This window comes from Pimephales promelas, chromosome 11, assembly GCF_988280905.1.
Source record: "Pimephales promelas chromosome 11, fPimPro1.hap1.1, whole genome shotgun sequence".
Classification (NCBI taxonomy): domain Eukaryota; kingdom Metazoa; phylum Chordata; class Actinopteri; order Cypriniformes; family Leuciscidae; genus Pimephales; species Pimephales promelas.
Genome location: NC_142779.1, coordinates 6,006,586 through 6,019,929, shown reverse-complemented (window position 1 = coordinate 6,019,929; position 13,344 = coordinate 6,006,586). Strand labels below are relative to the sequence as shown.

Here is a 13,344-nt window from a genome sequence, read left to right as displayed (position 1 = left end):
TCAAGACAGCCACAGGAGGGAGACACAGAGCAAAGATGACATGTTTACTACAGTAAAGTAAGCCCCCAATGTGGAGACAGTTAATTATACACTCACTGGACACTTTATTAGGTACACATTGTTAGTAGTACAGGAATATTTTTTTTTAATTATTGTGGGGAGTTATCCTTACTACATGGTCAATGTTTGGCTGACATGTATACATTTCTGTTATGTCTTCCTGCATGTTGGTTATATATTTAATTTGCGTTTTATGAAAAAATAAAATAATTTTAAATATGAGTAATATTTTTAAACAAAACAAGTCTTAAATAAAGTTTTAGTTCCATTTTACAGCCAATTAATGACTTTTTTTCTCAAAAGGGGCTGGGAATTCAAAGAACCCTTGCTATTAGTGACACAGGTGGCCGTTAAGTGAACTGCAGCCAGCAACTTACGCACCAGAGACTGAAAGTGATTCAAGGCCCCGATATATTCACGCGAAGTTCTTTTTCGTTCTTTAAAGAGGTTAAAAATACCCTTGCAGCGACATTGTTAACGAACATCCAGACGCTGTCCACGCTACTGAGACCGACATTTCGATGGATATGTAAATAAATAGTGATCTGCTTGGGCGCCGCGTTGCATTCTGGGACGTGGCGGCCATGTCGACAGCTTCGCAAATGTAAACATACAAGGCAAGTCGAACGAGGAGAAGCAGCTGAGTTGGGAGAAAGAAAATAAAAAAAGATGTTAAAATCCCTAAAAGGATGCGGAATTTACCGGGATACGTTTAATAGGGAAACCAGGGACCGGTATGTGGATAAAACGGCACTTTTAATGGGTTGGACCCATTTGAAATTTCCAATAAACAGTGGGAGCATAGTACGTTACGCTAACTCATTAGACAGGTGTTCTGACGATTCATGCTACCCATCGAGATTTGCTACTTACCAGTTATACGCATGTGCAGACTCACAGTTTTATTTATTTATTTATTTATTTTTTTTTACAAAAGGTACATTTTCCTGTTATAATGTATCATTTCCCTTAAAAAAAATGCTTACTACCATATGAATATTTGTACGGTCAGCCAGCTGAAAAACTTAAGAATAACTGAAAGTTTCAGTTACTATGATGAGGAAAGCTGTACTTTGACAAGTCAAAGATGATGTAGAAAATGTAAAATGTCATAGAAAATTTATTAATTTCACCGTCTATTTTGAATTATATCATAATGTTATTTTTTAAATAAATATAAATGCAGACGTGTCACAGAATAATTGACCCATGACATAATAAGGATTTCATTCTGATCTCAACACATTCTCTGTGGATATGTCTGGAAATTGTTGCTACAGGGAAAAACCTCATTTGCTCCCTCAATGAAATGCCAAAGCAGTCTGCAGCTGGATCTCAGCCAGTGTGTGTGTGTGTGTGTGTGTGTGTGTGTTTCAGGACAGTGATGGCCTGAAGTAGGATATGCTTTGTGACATTCGTGGAGATCTCATCCAACTGGCCAGCCATACTTGAGGAAATGCCAAGAGGCAGGGGTGAGCTGTTGTCATAGCGATGCATCAAGTATGTCCACTTTCTACTATTCTGCCGATCAGTAGTGTATTAATCACAGTATGACTCAGTTCTGCTCAATGAGCAAATCACAATCTCCTGCACAGGAGGAAATTATTCTCTAGACAGATATAAAAAAATCTGTGCACCCTGGATGGGGAAACATCCACCTCCTTTAACACTAACAGGATATTGGAGATCTGACTGCAGTGTTGTTATAAGTTTTTTTTTTTTTTAATAAATTGAACACTTTAATTTTTTGCACATTTCAAAACCACAAATCGCAATCTATTTTAGTTGTGCTAATTATGGCACACAACATACACAACAGTGTGATTATAATTAATTATACATTTTAGGCATTTAGTAAGGCATAACTGCTTAGTGCGTTTCACAATGCAAATAGTTACACATAAAAATATGCATAATACATATATGTATAATGTTTTGTTATACTGCAAGACTAAAACATTTATCGCATTTTTCTTATGGACTCCTTTTCAAACACAGATCAGTCATTTTTCTGTCTGATTTTTTTCACCTGCACTGACCTACTTTTGCATGTTATCTGTATTAAACTACACAAAAAGACAAAAAAAGAATAAAAATGTGACCCCGGCGTTGCCCCACTGGAGCACAAGTATGCGTTTCTGTAAATCATCAGTCACTGGCACACATCCACTTTATATTTCCCCGAGTCATTCGTCTGTTTCTGTGGTATCTGTAGATGCAGAGGGTGGGTATGACATATTTTATGACTCCATTGTGTTGGAGTTGCTGGAATGTGTGCAACTACACCGGCCCTCCTGAACCTCCGAGAGACGCTTATGTCTCTCAGCTCATAAAATGTTCTATAGACTGCCCCACTTACATCACTTGACAACAATTTTGTTGTATTTCTGTAGAGAATTCAATTAAAATTTGCTGTATCATGCTTTTGTTGCCGCAATTTGTTCTATTCCTTAGTAAGGTTAGAAATATGGCATTAGTAATATGGCCTAGCTCATAAAATGTTCTAGAAACTGTTACTATTATTACTACTAATATATATTTAGTAACGCTACAAATCATTCATATCCCTCTGCTGCTTTTAACCTTTGCCACAGAATGACTAAAGTTGACTGACTTTGACTCGTGCATTACCGCTGTCTACCAGATGGAGGCGCTAATATCAAGTGTGCTTGACTCAACAGCTTGACTCAAGTGTTGAGATTTTATAATACATTTTTACGAGTGTGGTGCACAATTATAGAGTCTATGACTTCATAAGTCCCACATATGCTGTGATTTTAGATTTATTATTTACTGTGGTGGGGGGAATCACATTAGACCGTTCTGTTTGTCCAGCAACCGCTTGAACTCTGCCATCCTCTGTATTGAGTGAGGGAAATCTGAGATTCTTCATACTGAGAGTAATGCTTATATTTGCTGTCATTCTGCCAATGACCTCATGACCTAGATTCTGATGTTTTCTCACCTGATCCTTTAGTCACTGCATGGAGTCTAAATGTTAATATTGAAAGGTGTACTCAATTTCTTGGTGAATAGCAAAAGATTTGTGAGTGAACCGAAAAACATTGAAATATGATTTTGCCACCCCATGTTCCACTCCTATCACCATGGCCCTTTGGAGATTCTGAACTAAAATTGTAATATTTTGTCATTGTTCAAATCAAAATAAAATTGACAAAAGATAAAAATAAAATTTGATAATGTCTTAGATCTAAATGTTGGGTGTGTGTTTCGGTTCACTCACAAATCTTTTGCTATTCACCAAGAAATTAAGTTTTTCTCTTCCATCTAATTTTATTTTACATGATCATTTCCCTTTGGGGGCTTTGTAAGAATCTTAGTATGTGCAGTATATGACTATAAGGTCTATTTTTAAGTACAGTATCAGTACATCAGTACATGATGAAAGAAATTTCAACCAAATGTTATTTAGAAATATCTTATTTATTAAAAAATACATTTGAATAACAATGCAATATGCATAATGAATTATTCCGTCCATTTGGTACACTACAATACACAAGATAAGTACAAATCGCTCGTCAAAAAAGTCTGCCATACGTCAGCTCTCATTAATTTTTACACACAGATCAACGTCATTTCTCAGAACAGTGACTGAAACGATAGGTCAAGCGCACATCAAAAGACAGTACTACGTGCTTTAATACACTTTCCTCGCCGGAACAATAACATGTTACAAAAGTTTGATTAAAAAATGTGTTTCATCTTTCACACGGAAGGCTGCACGTGGTCTGCAAAACAGCTAGACCTTATCTAGACATCAGTATTTTAGTACCTCACTCACCCAGCTGTCAACAAAGACAGTTAAACACTTATTGCTCACTTTCGGAGCTTAACTTAACGTTGTCCAGTATACCTGACTGTTTTCACTGTGGATTAACTTTAGAGTGCAACAGTTGGGTTCTGGTAGTACTCCATTCATTTTCCACCTTGGGAAATTGATTTTGAATGATAAGTTATAAACCGTTTAAGACAGACCTAGTCTAAGGTACGGTATTTGCTTCAGAATTCCTGGGGGAAAAAAAAATGGTAAAAAAAAAAAAAGCTTTCCTCGCCAATAATAGCTCTTTAAAGCGATAGTTCACTTTGAAATTAATTTTTGGTATGTTTTAGCTTACCTCAAAGGCATCCAAGATGTAGGTGTCTTTGTTTCCGCAGTAGTTTCAATTTTGATATTTTTAGGTCAAACCGTTCTTGTCTGTCTGTCAGTCATATAATGCAGGTCTATGGTCACCACCTCAAAGAACATGCACAGAGAAGTCCAAATTAAAGCAAAATTGATGGCTCAAGACACGAAACGAGCGGTTTGTGTGAGAAAACGATCAGTTTTGATATCGTTTTTACCTCTTGTAACCACAGCCACTTCCGAAGGGATCACTTCCGGCGCTTGCGCAGACCAAAGCGCCCTCAAATCACTTGGACGTGGCTGTGGTGGTTACAAGAGGTAAAAACTATATAAATACTGTTCGTTTTCTCACACAAACCGCTCGTTTCTTGTCTTAGGCCATCAATGTGTACTTACATTTACGAGTCATTAAATCATGTTTAATTTGGACTTCTCTGTGCATGCTCTTTGAGGTGGTGACCATAGACCTCCATTATATGACTGACAGACAAGAACGGTTTGACCTAAAAATATCAAAATTGAAAATACTGTGGAAACAAAAATGCCTACATCTTGGATACCCTTGAGGTAAGATAAAACATACCAAAAATTAATTTCAAAGTGAACTATCCCTTTAACTTCACCCACTCTCGGGAAGACCTGCGAATGGCATAATCGAGTCAATTCAGATGTACTACACCCGGCGGAAGTATGAATGTCGGCGGAAGTAATATGTAATCCGTGGACATTTCGCCTACTGCTTTTCGAATACTATATTGTGTGGAAATATTCGATTTCGGACACAGCAAATCACTCTAAAAATACTTGAATGTTTTTGTGTGTGTATTACTCAGAATAAATTGCATTTATATGTAAAATAAACATTAGTAAATTAGTAGTTTTATATTTCTACATAATTTTTTATTTGATAGGCCTATGGTGTTCGCAATGCTTTGTGGGATTGGAGTTCTTTCCCTCACTAAAGCTGTTAAGTAAACAGTCTTGTACCTTTTGTGTTTTTGTCCGATTTTCAAAAACGTTTTTGCTTAAAACATTTTCTGCAAAGTTTGTAGTGTTGTGATTTAGCTCGTAGTTGATTGGCTTGGGTCCTGGCATATAACTTGAGAAAACTAGAATGCAGGTTTGAAATAAACATCATAATCATCATCATAACTCTTTTAACAAAGACAAAATCCCTATGGGAAAAACTGAAAAAGACGGTGGGCAGTGGGCACTGTTGAACTTTTCATAACTTTTTAATTCCATTATTGTCCCTGAGGTCCACTAATAACTTTAGTACAGTTTATGACCAATGAACTTCTCCAACTTTTTTTAATTGTATTTTATCTATTTATTGTAGCCATTTTCAAACTTTTTGACATTTTTACAGTCATTAGTTCTTCTGGTGTTTATGATTTGCAGCACTTACATTAACTCACTGGGCATAATGTTTTGGTGATGTTTCTGATGTCAGAAATCAGAGAAATTCGTTTTATTTATTTTTTTAAAGGAGTTCTGATAGTGACAGTATAATTTATGTAATACTGCTTTAATCCAGCTCGGTTTGGTTATTTCACTGTATGTTACATTTTATTCGGTTTAATTAACCATTTATGTCTTTGGACTGAAATTTGGTTGGCACATAGGAAGCACTTGTTAATTCATAGGATGATGTTTCAGGTTCATACTCTGGGCATTGCTTCGTTTTTAGGGAGGCGAAAGGGTCAGCCGCACACATTATATAACATCAGACAGGCGAGCAGCGTACAGAACTGCCATAAGTCATTTACATGTTATCATAAGCCCCGTCATCACATTGATATATATCTGTAGATGGAGGAATTCACATGTGGGAGGCAGCGCCCCTCTTCCACTCTCATCCACACATACTGTACGATCCATGCATCATGGATACATACGTGCATATTTGTTATGTCTGTATATACACACTTTCACATGGCACTTCTTATAATTGTGGTACAAAAGAATGAATATAAATTTATAGCATGTGTGTTCAACATTTGTTATAATTTGGGTGTATTTCAAGTATTTTACAATTAGGACAGTGTCTGGTAAATTGTCCCAGACAGAAATTTACATTAGGCTATATTTAAGAATTTACTGTAATTAAATATTTTGGAAATCACTTACTGTAAAGCATCTTTCCACATTTATATAGTCTTTAATAGTACCTCATTAGCTGACAAATCTAATGAGTGCTTTGTAGAAATGTCACGTCACTCAAACAAGCTCCATCAACAACTTAACACTTGCATTACCATATAAACATCTCACCTAGTATTATATACAGTACACACAATACCAGTATTTTTCTCTCATTGCTCAAATCCTGTTCGTCTTTTTCTTGTGCATTCTCTCCCATTTTGTTCCTCAGTCTGGAATAACCATCAAATCATCACTTTGTCCTTTTGCTTTTGCCCCATCGCCGGCCATCTGCTCAATGTCTGATGAGAAAACAAAAGCTGAGAGTTAACATGCTGCTCGTCCACTGTGTGCATGATATCAGTTGTACTGAAACAACACTGCTGAGAGATAGAGCCTTACTGTCCAAACAGTGCTAAAACAACAACTGACCTGGAACACAAACCCTCCTCTGCACACTTTGTTGTTTCTGTTTTATATTGTTTCTGTTCTGACCTCTTTCTCTGCTATGGGAGTCCATGACAGACTCTCCATAGATAACTGTATGATGAAAAGTTGTGAAACTTGGTTCGCTAGTTAAGGTGAATAGTATGTGCAACTTGGGACCAATTCGGACCTTTAGGTTCATTTTCGTTTTTCGTTTTTTACAACTACTCAAATTCTGTGACCCAGTCATTTCAAAAGGTGAAACTCTCACCAAGCTGAAAAAAGTAAGAGTGGAATGAAATCAACAGTGCGATATCTGCCTCTAATGACTCGTTTAAAGGGATAGTTCATCCAAAAATGAAAAGATCCTTATGTTATTCCAAACTTGAAACACAAATGAAGATATTTTTAATATTCCCTCATCAAACCAGTGAAAAGTTTGAAATTTGTAAAATGAAAGCATCATATAAAGACTTGGATTCAACCAGTTATAGTACAAAATATAGAAAATCTCTTCATTTGTGTTGAGAAGATGGTAGTATTTGGGGTTTGGAATGTCATAAATGATGTCTATTTAATTTTTTTACTCAACTATTTAAGGTAAAATTATAACATTTGCAATAATTGGCATTAAAATCGTAAATTTTTTTCTGAAGAATGCAATGTAGTCAATGCCATTAATGTGCTTGGCCCCAATTTTGCTGCTCTCAGCTATATTTTACATTTACATGTATGAATTTCACAGACACTTTTATCAAAATTGACTTGCGGTGCCTTCAAGATAAATTTAGTCTATTTACTAGTCAAAAATGTTATTATTAAATTGTCAGTTTTTGATCTTCATGTTCATAGTTATTGCAATAGGAACTGGTAGATGATGTGTTTTTTCGCCTACCTGATCAATACTACTGTGGCCACACATAGTCCAGTTTCTGATGGCCCAAAGCGATCATGGAGTTTCTGTTTGTCCTGGGGCGCTCTGCTGACATCACATCTGGGCTGTGAGGAAGATCGAAACCATTTTAGCAAATCGTAATCGTATCAAATTCTGACACATTTGCAGTCATTTGGGATTGGATTTCAAGCATGCTTTCCTTATCATGGCAAATATTGGGAAACTACCTAATATATTTTAAATACATTTTGAATAGCCTTTTCTAAACAGCTCGAGAGTGTTAAAGCCTCATTAAGTTGGTGACCTAACTGACTTAATTTTTCAAATGGCATTGCACTTATGCAACACACAGAATATTATGAAATGAGAAAATTGTATGAATCACCGGTTCATATGGATATTCCTCAGAAAATATCTACTCTCGGGAGGAGAGTGCGTTTAGCATAGCTCCCATATCTCATCTAATGAGTGAACAACATGGGGAATTCTCCTACTCCCACCAGCATAACTATTCATCTGAATCTGTGCCAACCTGTGTGTTGGATCACTGCAACTTGGAATAAGTTGAGCTCTTTTGTAGAGGGAAAATACATTTTTAAGATATTTGTCCCTAAAACGCTCTTCCTTACGTCACAGAAGTGTCTGTTATTAGTTCAGAAAGTGATCTAGAGTTGCAATTTGGTCAGCAAACTTGGATCTAGCCTCGCAGTAAATGAATAAACACTTTGGTTAACCAATCATTATCGCAGTATAAACTGATTTATTAATAATAGATGTACAAACGGAAAGTATAGTCACTGAATCAGGGTTGTTATTTTTAACTAACTGAAAATCATAGTTTATATAAAGCTGAAATTAAGTTATAAAATTAGAAATTTTGCCTATTTTTTAAAAATTAGAAATTAAGTAGCTTAAATGACTTAAATGACTCTTAAAATGACTAAAATTGAAATAAAAGTAGATTAAGGCCTAAAGCTAATTAGAAAAATTAAAAACAGTAACAATATGGATGCACTAATATGTATTAATTCATGCTTAACTAAAGCACAGATAATCTTGAGTTCATGTATGACTCATGAAGAACTTCATGGTATCCCGTTGCAGACAACTGAAAGTTGAAATGCATGGCTTCGATCCATTGTGAATTACACAAATTTTCACTATTAGTTAATACTAAATGTTTGAATGAGAATTAATCTTTGAGGACACATTTAATTAGCAATTAATATAAGATTTAATCTATCAGTCATTAATGAATGATAGTTCTTTGTGAGTCATACATGAACTAGAGGTCGTGTGTGCATTAGTCAAGCATGAATTAAAGTCATTCATTTCACAAGAGAGAGCAAGAGGGAGATTTGAAGAAAGACTGTAGAAAGAAAGATGGCTGAGAGACATTACAAAAAGAGGAAAAGTCAGAGGAATATTAAGTTATGATTAGGCAAGAGCTTTACACTGAAAAAAATAATATGCTTTATCTAATCAATAAAATTGTGGCAACATATTACAAACAATATTATTAATTAAATTGTACAAATTAGAATTAATTAGAATGTTAATTTGATTAACTATTACTCAATTCTAATTTGTTCAATTTAATAAATAATATTGCTTGTAATCTGTTGCCACAATTTTATTGATTAGATAAAGCATATTCATTTTTACAGTGTAGGAACCGCGTGAATATTAGAAAAGCTTTCCAGCGCTGGAGAGACCAAAGGGGGAAGACTTGAAAATGGACACCAAGGTTGTTGTTTCTGCTCCGTAACTGAGTAACATTGGGTTTGCTGTTTCACTGGACCAAGATATGCTGTTGTTGTAATGTTAGCTGTAGTAACAGGACAGTTTGGTGGGTCTTTGTTTGCTTGGAGCTGCTGTGCTCTCGATTCTATTAGACTGTATGTTTGTTTTTTGTTCTTCCTTGTTGTTTGTTTATAATCTTTGCTTTTTTTCCATGAAGCATTACAAAAGCACATAACAAACTCATTTTAAAGGTAAACTTCTCTTTAAATTAAAACTAAAGAATTCAAAATACTAGAAAAGTAGAAAAAAAAAACACTAAAATACTGGACTGCTCTCTGCACATTCATACAGCGTGGTGCTAGTCACCGACTACCACATGAGCCAGTGCTGAGGTATTTAAGAGGAGGCAGCATTCAGGCGAGATTAGGACGCCCAGCAGTTTACCAGCGTTCGGTTGTGATCAGAGTCTTATCTTAAACACATAGTGAGTCATAACTTCAAAAGAGCAGAGCCATTAGTACTACTTGTGTTTGTGATGCAGTTTCCTAGAAGTTACTGTAGTCCAAATGGGAACAGCACAATAGGGCAGTGTGTAAAGTTTGAATTAATTTCCATTCTGATTCATTTTTAATATCAAAACTAATTGTCTGTGAAATAATGTTGATCAGGCTTTTGAGAAATAATATATATTCTATTTATTTATAAAATAACATTCAATGAGCCCTCAGAGGGAGATCAAATCTGAGCATTGTTTTGAGTGCTAATGATCCGAAATTCCTGAATTATTATGAAAACAGGGATGGGGTACCGGTAAAGCTGTGGACATGATCTCTTCAAGGAGCCTGAAGACAGTCCCAGCCTGCTCTGGTTCCTCAGTTTAGTCTTCTTCACCAGTTCCTTCACTCTTCCCCAAGTGTAGTTCTCACTCAACTAGACACACAAAGGTGCAACATTAAAAATTCTATGGTTAAAACCTGTTAATTGGTTAAACGTGAGTTCCTTTATATATGGTGAAAAACTGAAATATATCTGATGTGATTTTACACAGTTATGTACAGTTTCTAGAAGTGATAAAAGAACAAGTCGTCAATGTAATTTACAGTGAAAACAATTAATCGTTTTTTTTATCAGTTATATACATGGTTTTGTTACATCTTGTGTTGTTAAATTATTATTGTATTAGAGCCTTTTAGAGTTGTGTGTTACCATGACGGTATTTTGTATATGACACCATGCACCTTTTATATAATTAGTATTTACTTAGCTTGTGAAAAAGCTTGTCATTAACTTTGATTCGTCACAATGTACAAAACAGATTTTATATACACTTTTTTTTACTACTTCTCTTATGTCATAAATTCCACATCCCTGAAGTGGAATGCTTTGTCATCTAAAAAATGGTCTCTAATGTGACTAACAGTTTCAACTGGCTCTACTTCCATTCCTGCGCAGATTCATTTTCATTCTCTGTAATTTAATGAGTAAACCAATGCATGAGACCAAGAGGCTTGACCAAACATTCACTATAATTCGCTTCCCCTGAGTGTTGAAAGATGTGTGTTTGTCAAAGTGAGTCAGTGTGTTGATATCCAAGTGCCTCACCCGTCTGTGTGGAGCAGAGAGGACCTCAGCGCTGTCGCTCAGGTACTTGGCTTCTCCCTCTGTGTAGCTTCTTCGATTCAGACCCCTTTTCCAAACGGGGAGAGCAGGTTGACAGCCCATCTCACCATCTGTACAGAAGAAAACATGCTTGTATATAGTTCTCTCTATGAGAGGAAATGACTGTACTCTTATGAATTTGTGATCTATGACTTAACTCTATGTCCTCTGAAGGATGTGGTGCAGTGTCTGAATGTAGGGAATAGTATAGGAGGCGATTTCAGACACAACACAGGACAGTGTCTAAATCCCATTTTTTTATGCCCTTCCCTCCATCTCATTCACTCAGATGCATGTCATTGCTTCTGCCACTACTTGTGATGGGTTTAAATGGAAATCCAAAAGCTCATGATCACTTATTTACAGTTTTTTAAGAGTGGATACTGAAACGTACATTAGCTCTGTTTTCCCTGCCCACAAAAAGTCCCAGAATCCCTGAGATATGCTTCTTCTCTCTATATGGAATTCCAGAAATTCCACCTATCACTAAAGTGTTCATTTCCCATTTCTCCTGAGACGAATGTTTGGTCGCCCACCCACCTGATGGAACATGAGATGGAAGGAAAACAACCATGAAAAACATGTCTTTAGTGCTACGTGGACAGCAAGAGTTTATATGCGGGACACTTAGTGGGGGTTATCTAGATAGATAGATAGATAGATAGATAGATAGATAGATAGATAGATAGATAGATAGATAGATAGATAGATAGATAGATAGATAGATAGATAGATAGATAGATAGATAGATAGATAGATAGATAGATAGTCTGTCAGATAGATAGACGACTGTTCTATACTCTACATTTGGTCTATCTACATTCTATCTATCTATTTATCAATGGAAACCCAGATTAATCGTATCCCTGTGGGTGTGTTTACACTGACCTCTCGCTGCTGTCCTGAGGGGGGTGCGCGTGACCTCAGGGATTGTGGTCAGGTCAGACAGCGTGCTGCTTGATGCTGTTAGGCTGTAGTGATCACTGTGAAAGTGTCTCTTGAGCTCTTGGAAGGCCAAGCTGGCTGCTCCACAGCTGCAGTGATGTATGAAAAAGTCCTAAAAAAGAGTTTGAATTGAGAATTTGTCTCATACATATACGTAAATTAAGGCCCTTTTATTTACTCATTTTGTTAGTCATTTATTTATGAATGCAAATGCATACATTGTAAAATGCGCACATTTTGTAAAGCTTTTGTTTTGTATAGATAAAAAAATGCTCCAAAACAAAATTAAAATGTGGTCATTTGGGATAGAAGAGCACTCAAAATAGTTCACTTTATGAAATCTAAATTCAATTTGATGATGTTCACGCCCCTGGGTCAAGGATGATAGCACATACTTGGCCCATATAATTAGACATCTGGTTCAGATTTACAAGTGTAAAAGTACTGAAGCCCTCAAACACGTCCATTCAAAATCTATGCGAATAGATTTTTTATTTCAATATATTTGGGGTTTTCTTGCTGCTACATAAATGTTACGTTTAAAAATATGGTTAATTTTTTAATCCTACGATATCTGATTCTATCTTTATCTTACATGACATGATTTATCCAACTGTGATAGACCAGAGTAAAACTGTACTTAGATATCAGTCATATTTCATTTAAATATCAAGGTTTACTTAAATATCGTATGAGAAAGTCATCTTCACTTGTGTCTTTTTTTCTGTTACACATGTACACATGCACATATATAGCTCTGTTGCTGTGTACAGAGCTATAAAATGAATGTAGATAAGAGCTCAGGTAATTAGGTCATGAAAGAATTTGATGAGAAAGTTTAAGTTCATTTTGAGAAGCTACTGTAAAGTCTCCATTTGCTCTACAGTTCAAATTCTCACATGGGACAAAATCAAAATGACCCTGATTTTGCTTTTCCTTTGGTATGTCTTTATCTGGGTCACTATTTTAAGCATGTATCCTCATTTGGACCACCTCAACCAGTTCCACCTATTTTTCTTATAATTACACATTCTTTTCCAAACCAGATGTGCAGTGTAGTAGATGACTTATGCATATTAATACACAGTATTCAAAATATAAGAACCTACGCTTTTTAGAAAAAAAGAGTGAGTTTTTAGCCTCTGAAATTCCCATGACAGTGTTTTGTGTAAGTGATGAGATCTGTTTACCCAAGATTATCCCATTGTTTCCATTACATCTGTATTTGCATGGTAAACGCTTTCTGATAGATGAGTTGAGGATGCCATGGTGGATCCGTTTGCTAAGGATTTTGTTGTTGGCACTGAGAGCAAAGACATGCTGAACA

The 13,344-nt window shown here is 35.8% G+C and overlaps 1 protein-coding gene and 1 long non-coding RNA gene across 5 annotated transcripts in view; one reads left to right on the top strand and one right to left on the bottom strand.

The window, feature by feature from the left end:
* The first annotated feature begins 373 nt into the window (after positions 1-373).
* LOC148977126 (uncharacterized) overlaps positions 374-13,344 on the top strand; it is a 46,032-nt gene continuing 33,061 nt past the window's right edge. For 2 of the 4 annotated variants that reach the window (XR_016145490.1, XR_016145491.1), the window contains exons 1-2: positions 374-794; positions 1,438-1,560. This is a non-coding gene — a long non-coding RNA (uncharacterized LOC148977126). The remainder of the gene's footprint in view (positions 795-1,437; positions 1,561-13,344) is intronic. The other 2 variants (XR_016145488.1, XR_016145489.1) reach the window with 1 other exon arrangement.
* Positions 4,961-13,344, bottom strand: part of LOC120479631 (uncharacterized) — a 32,293-nt gene continuing 23,909 nt past the window's right edge. The window contains exons 4-8 of the mRNA XM_089116812.1: positions 11,961-12,129; positions 11,016-11,143; positions 10,222-10,343; positions 7,671-7,774; positions 4,961-6,651 (exon numbers count right to left, since the gene is read on the bottom strand). Of these exons, the coding sequence (XP_088972938.1) occupies positions 7,681-7,774; positions 10,222-10,343; positions 11,016-11,143; positions 11,961-12,129 (513 nt within the window). The 3' untranslated portion in view covers positions 4,961-6,651; positions 7,671-7,680. The remainder of the gene's footprint in view (positions 6,652-7,670; positions 7,775-10,221; positions 10,344-11,015; positions 11,144-11,960; positions 12,130-13,344) is intronic.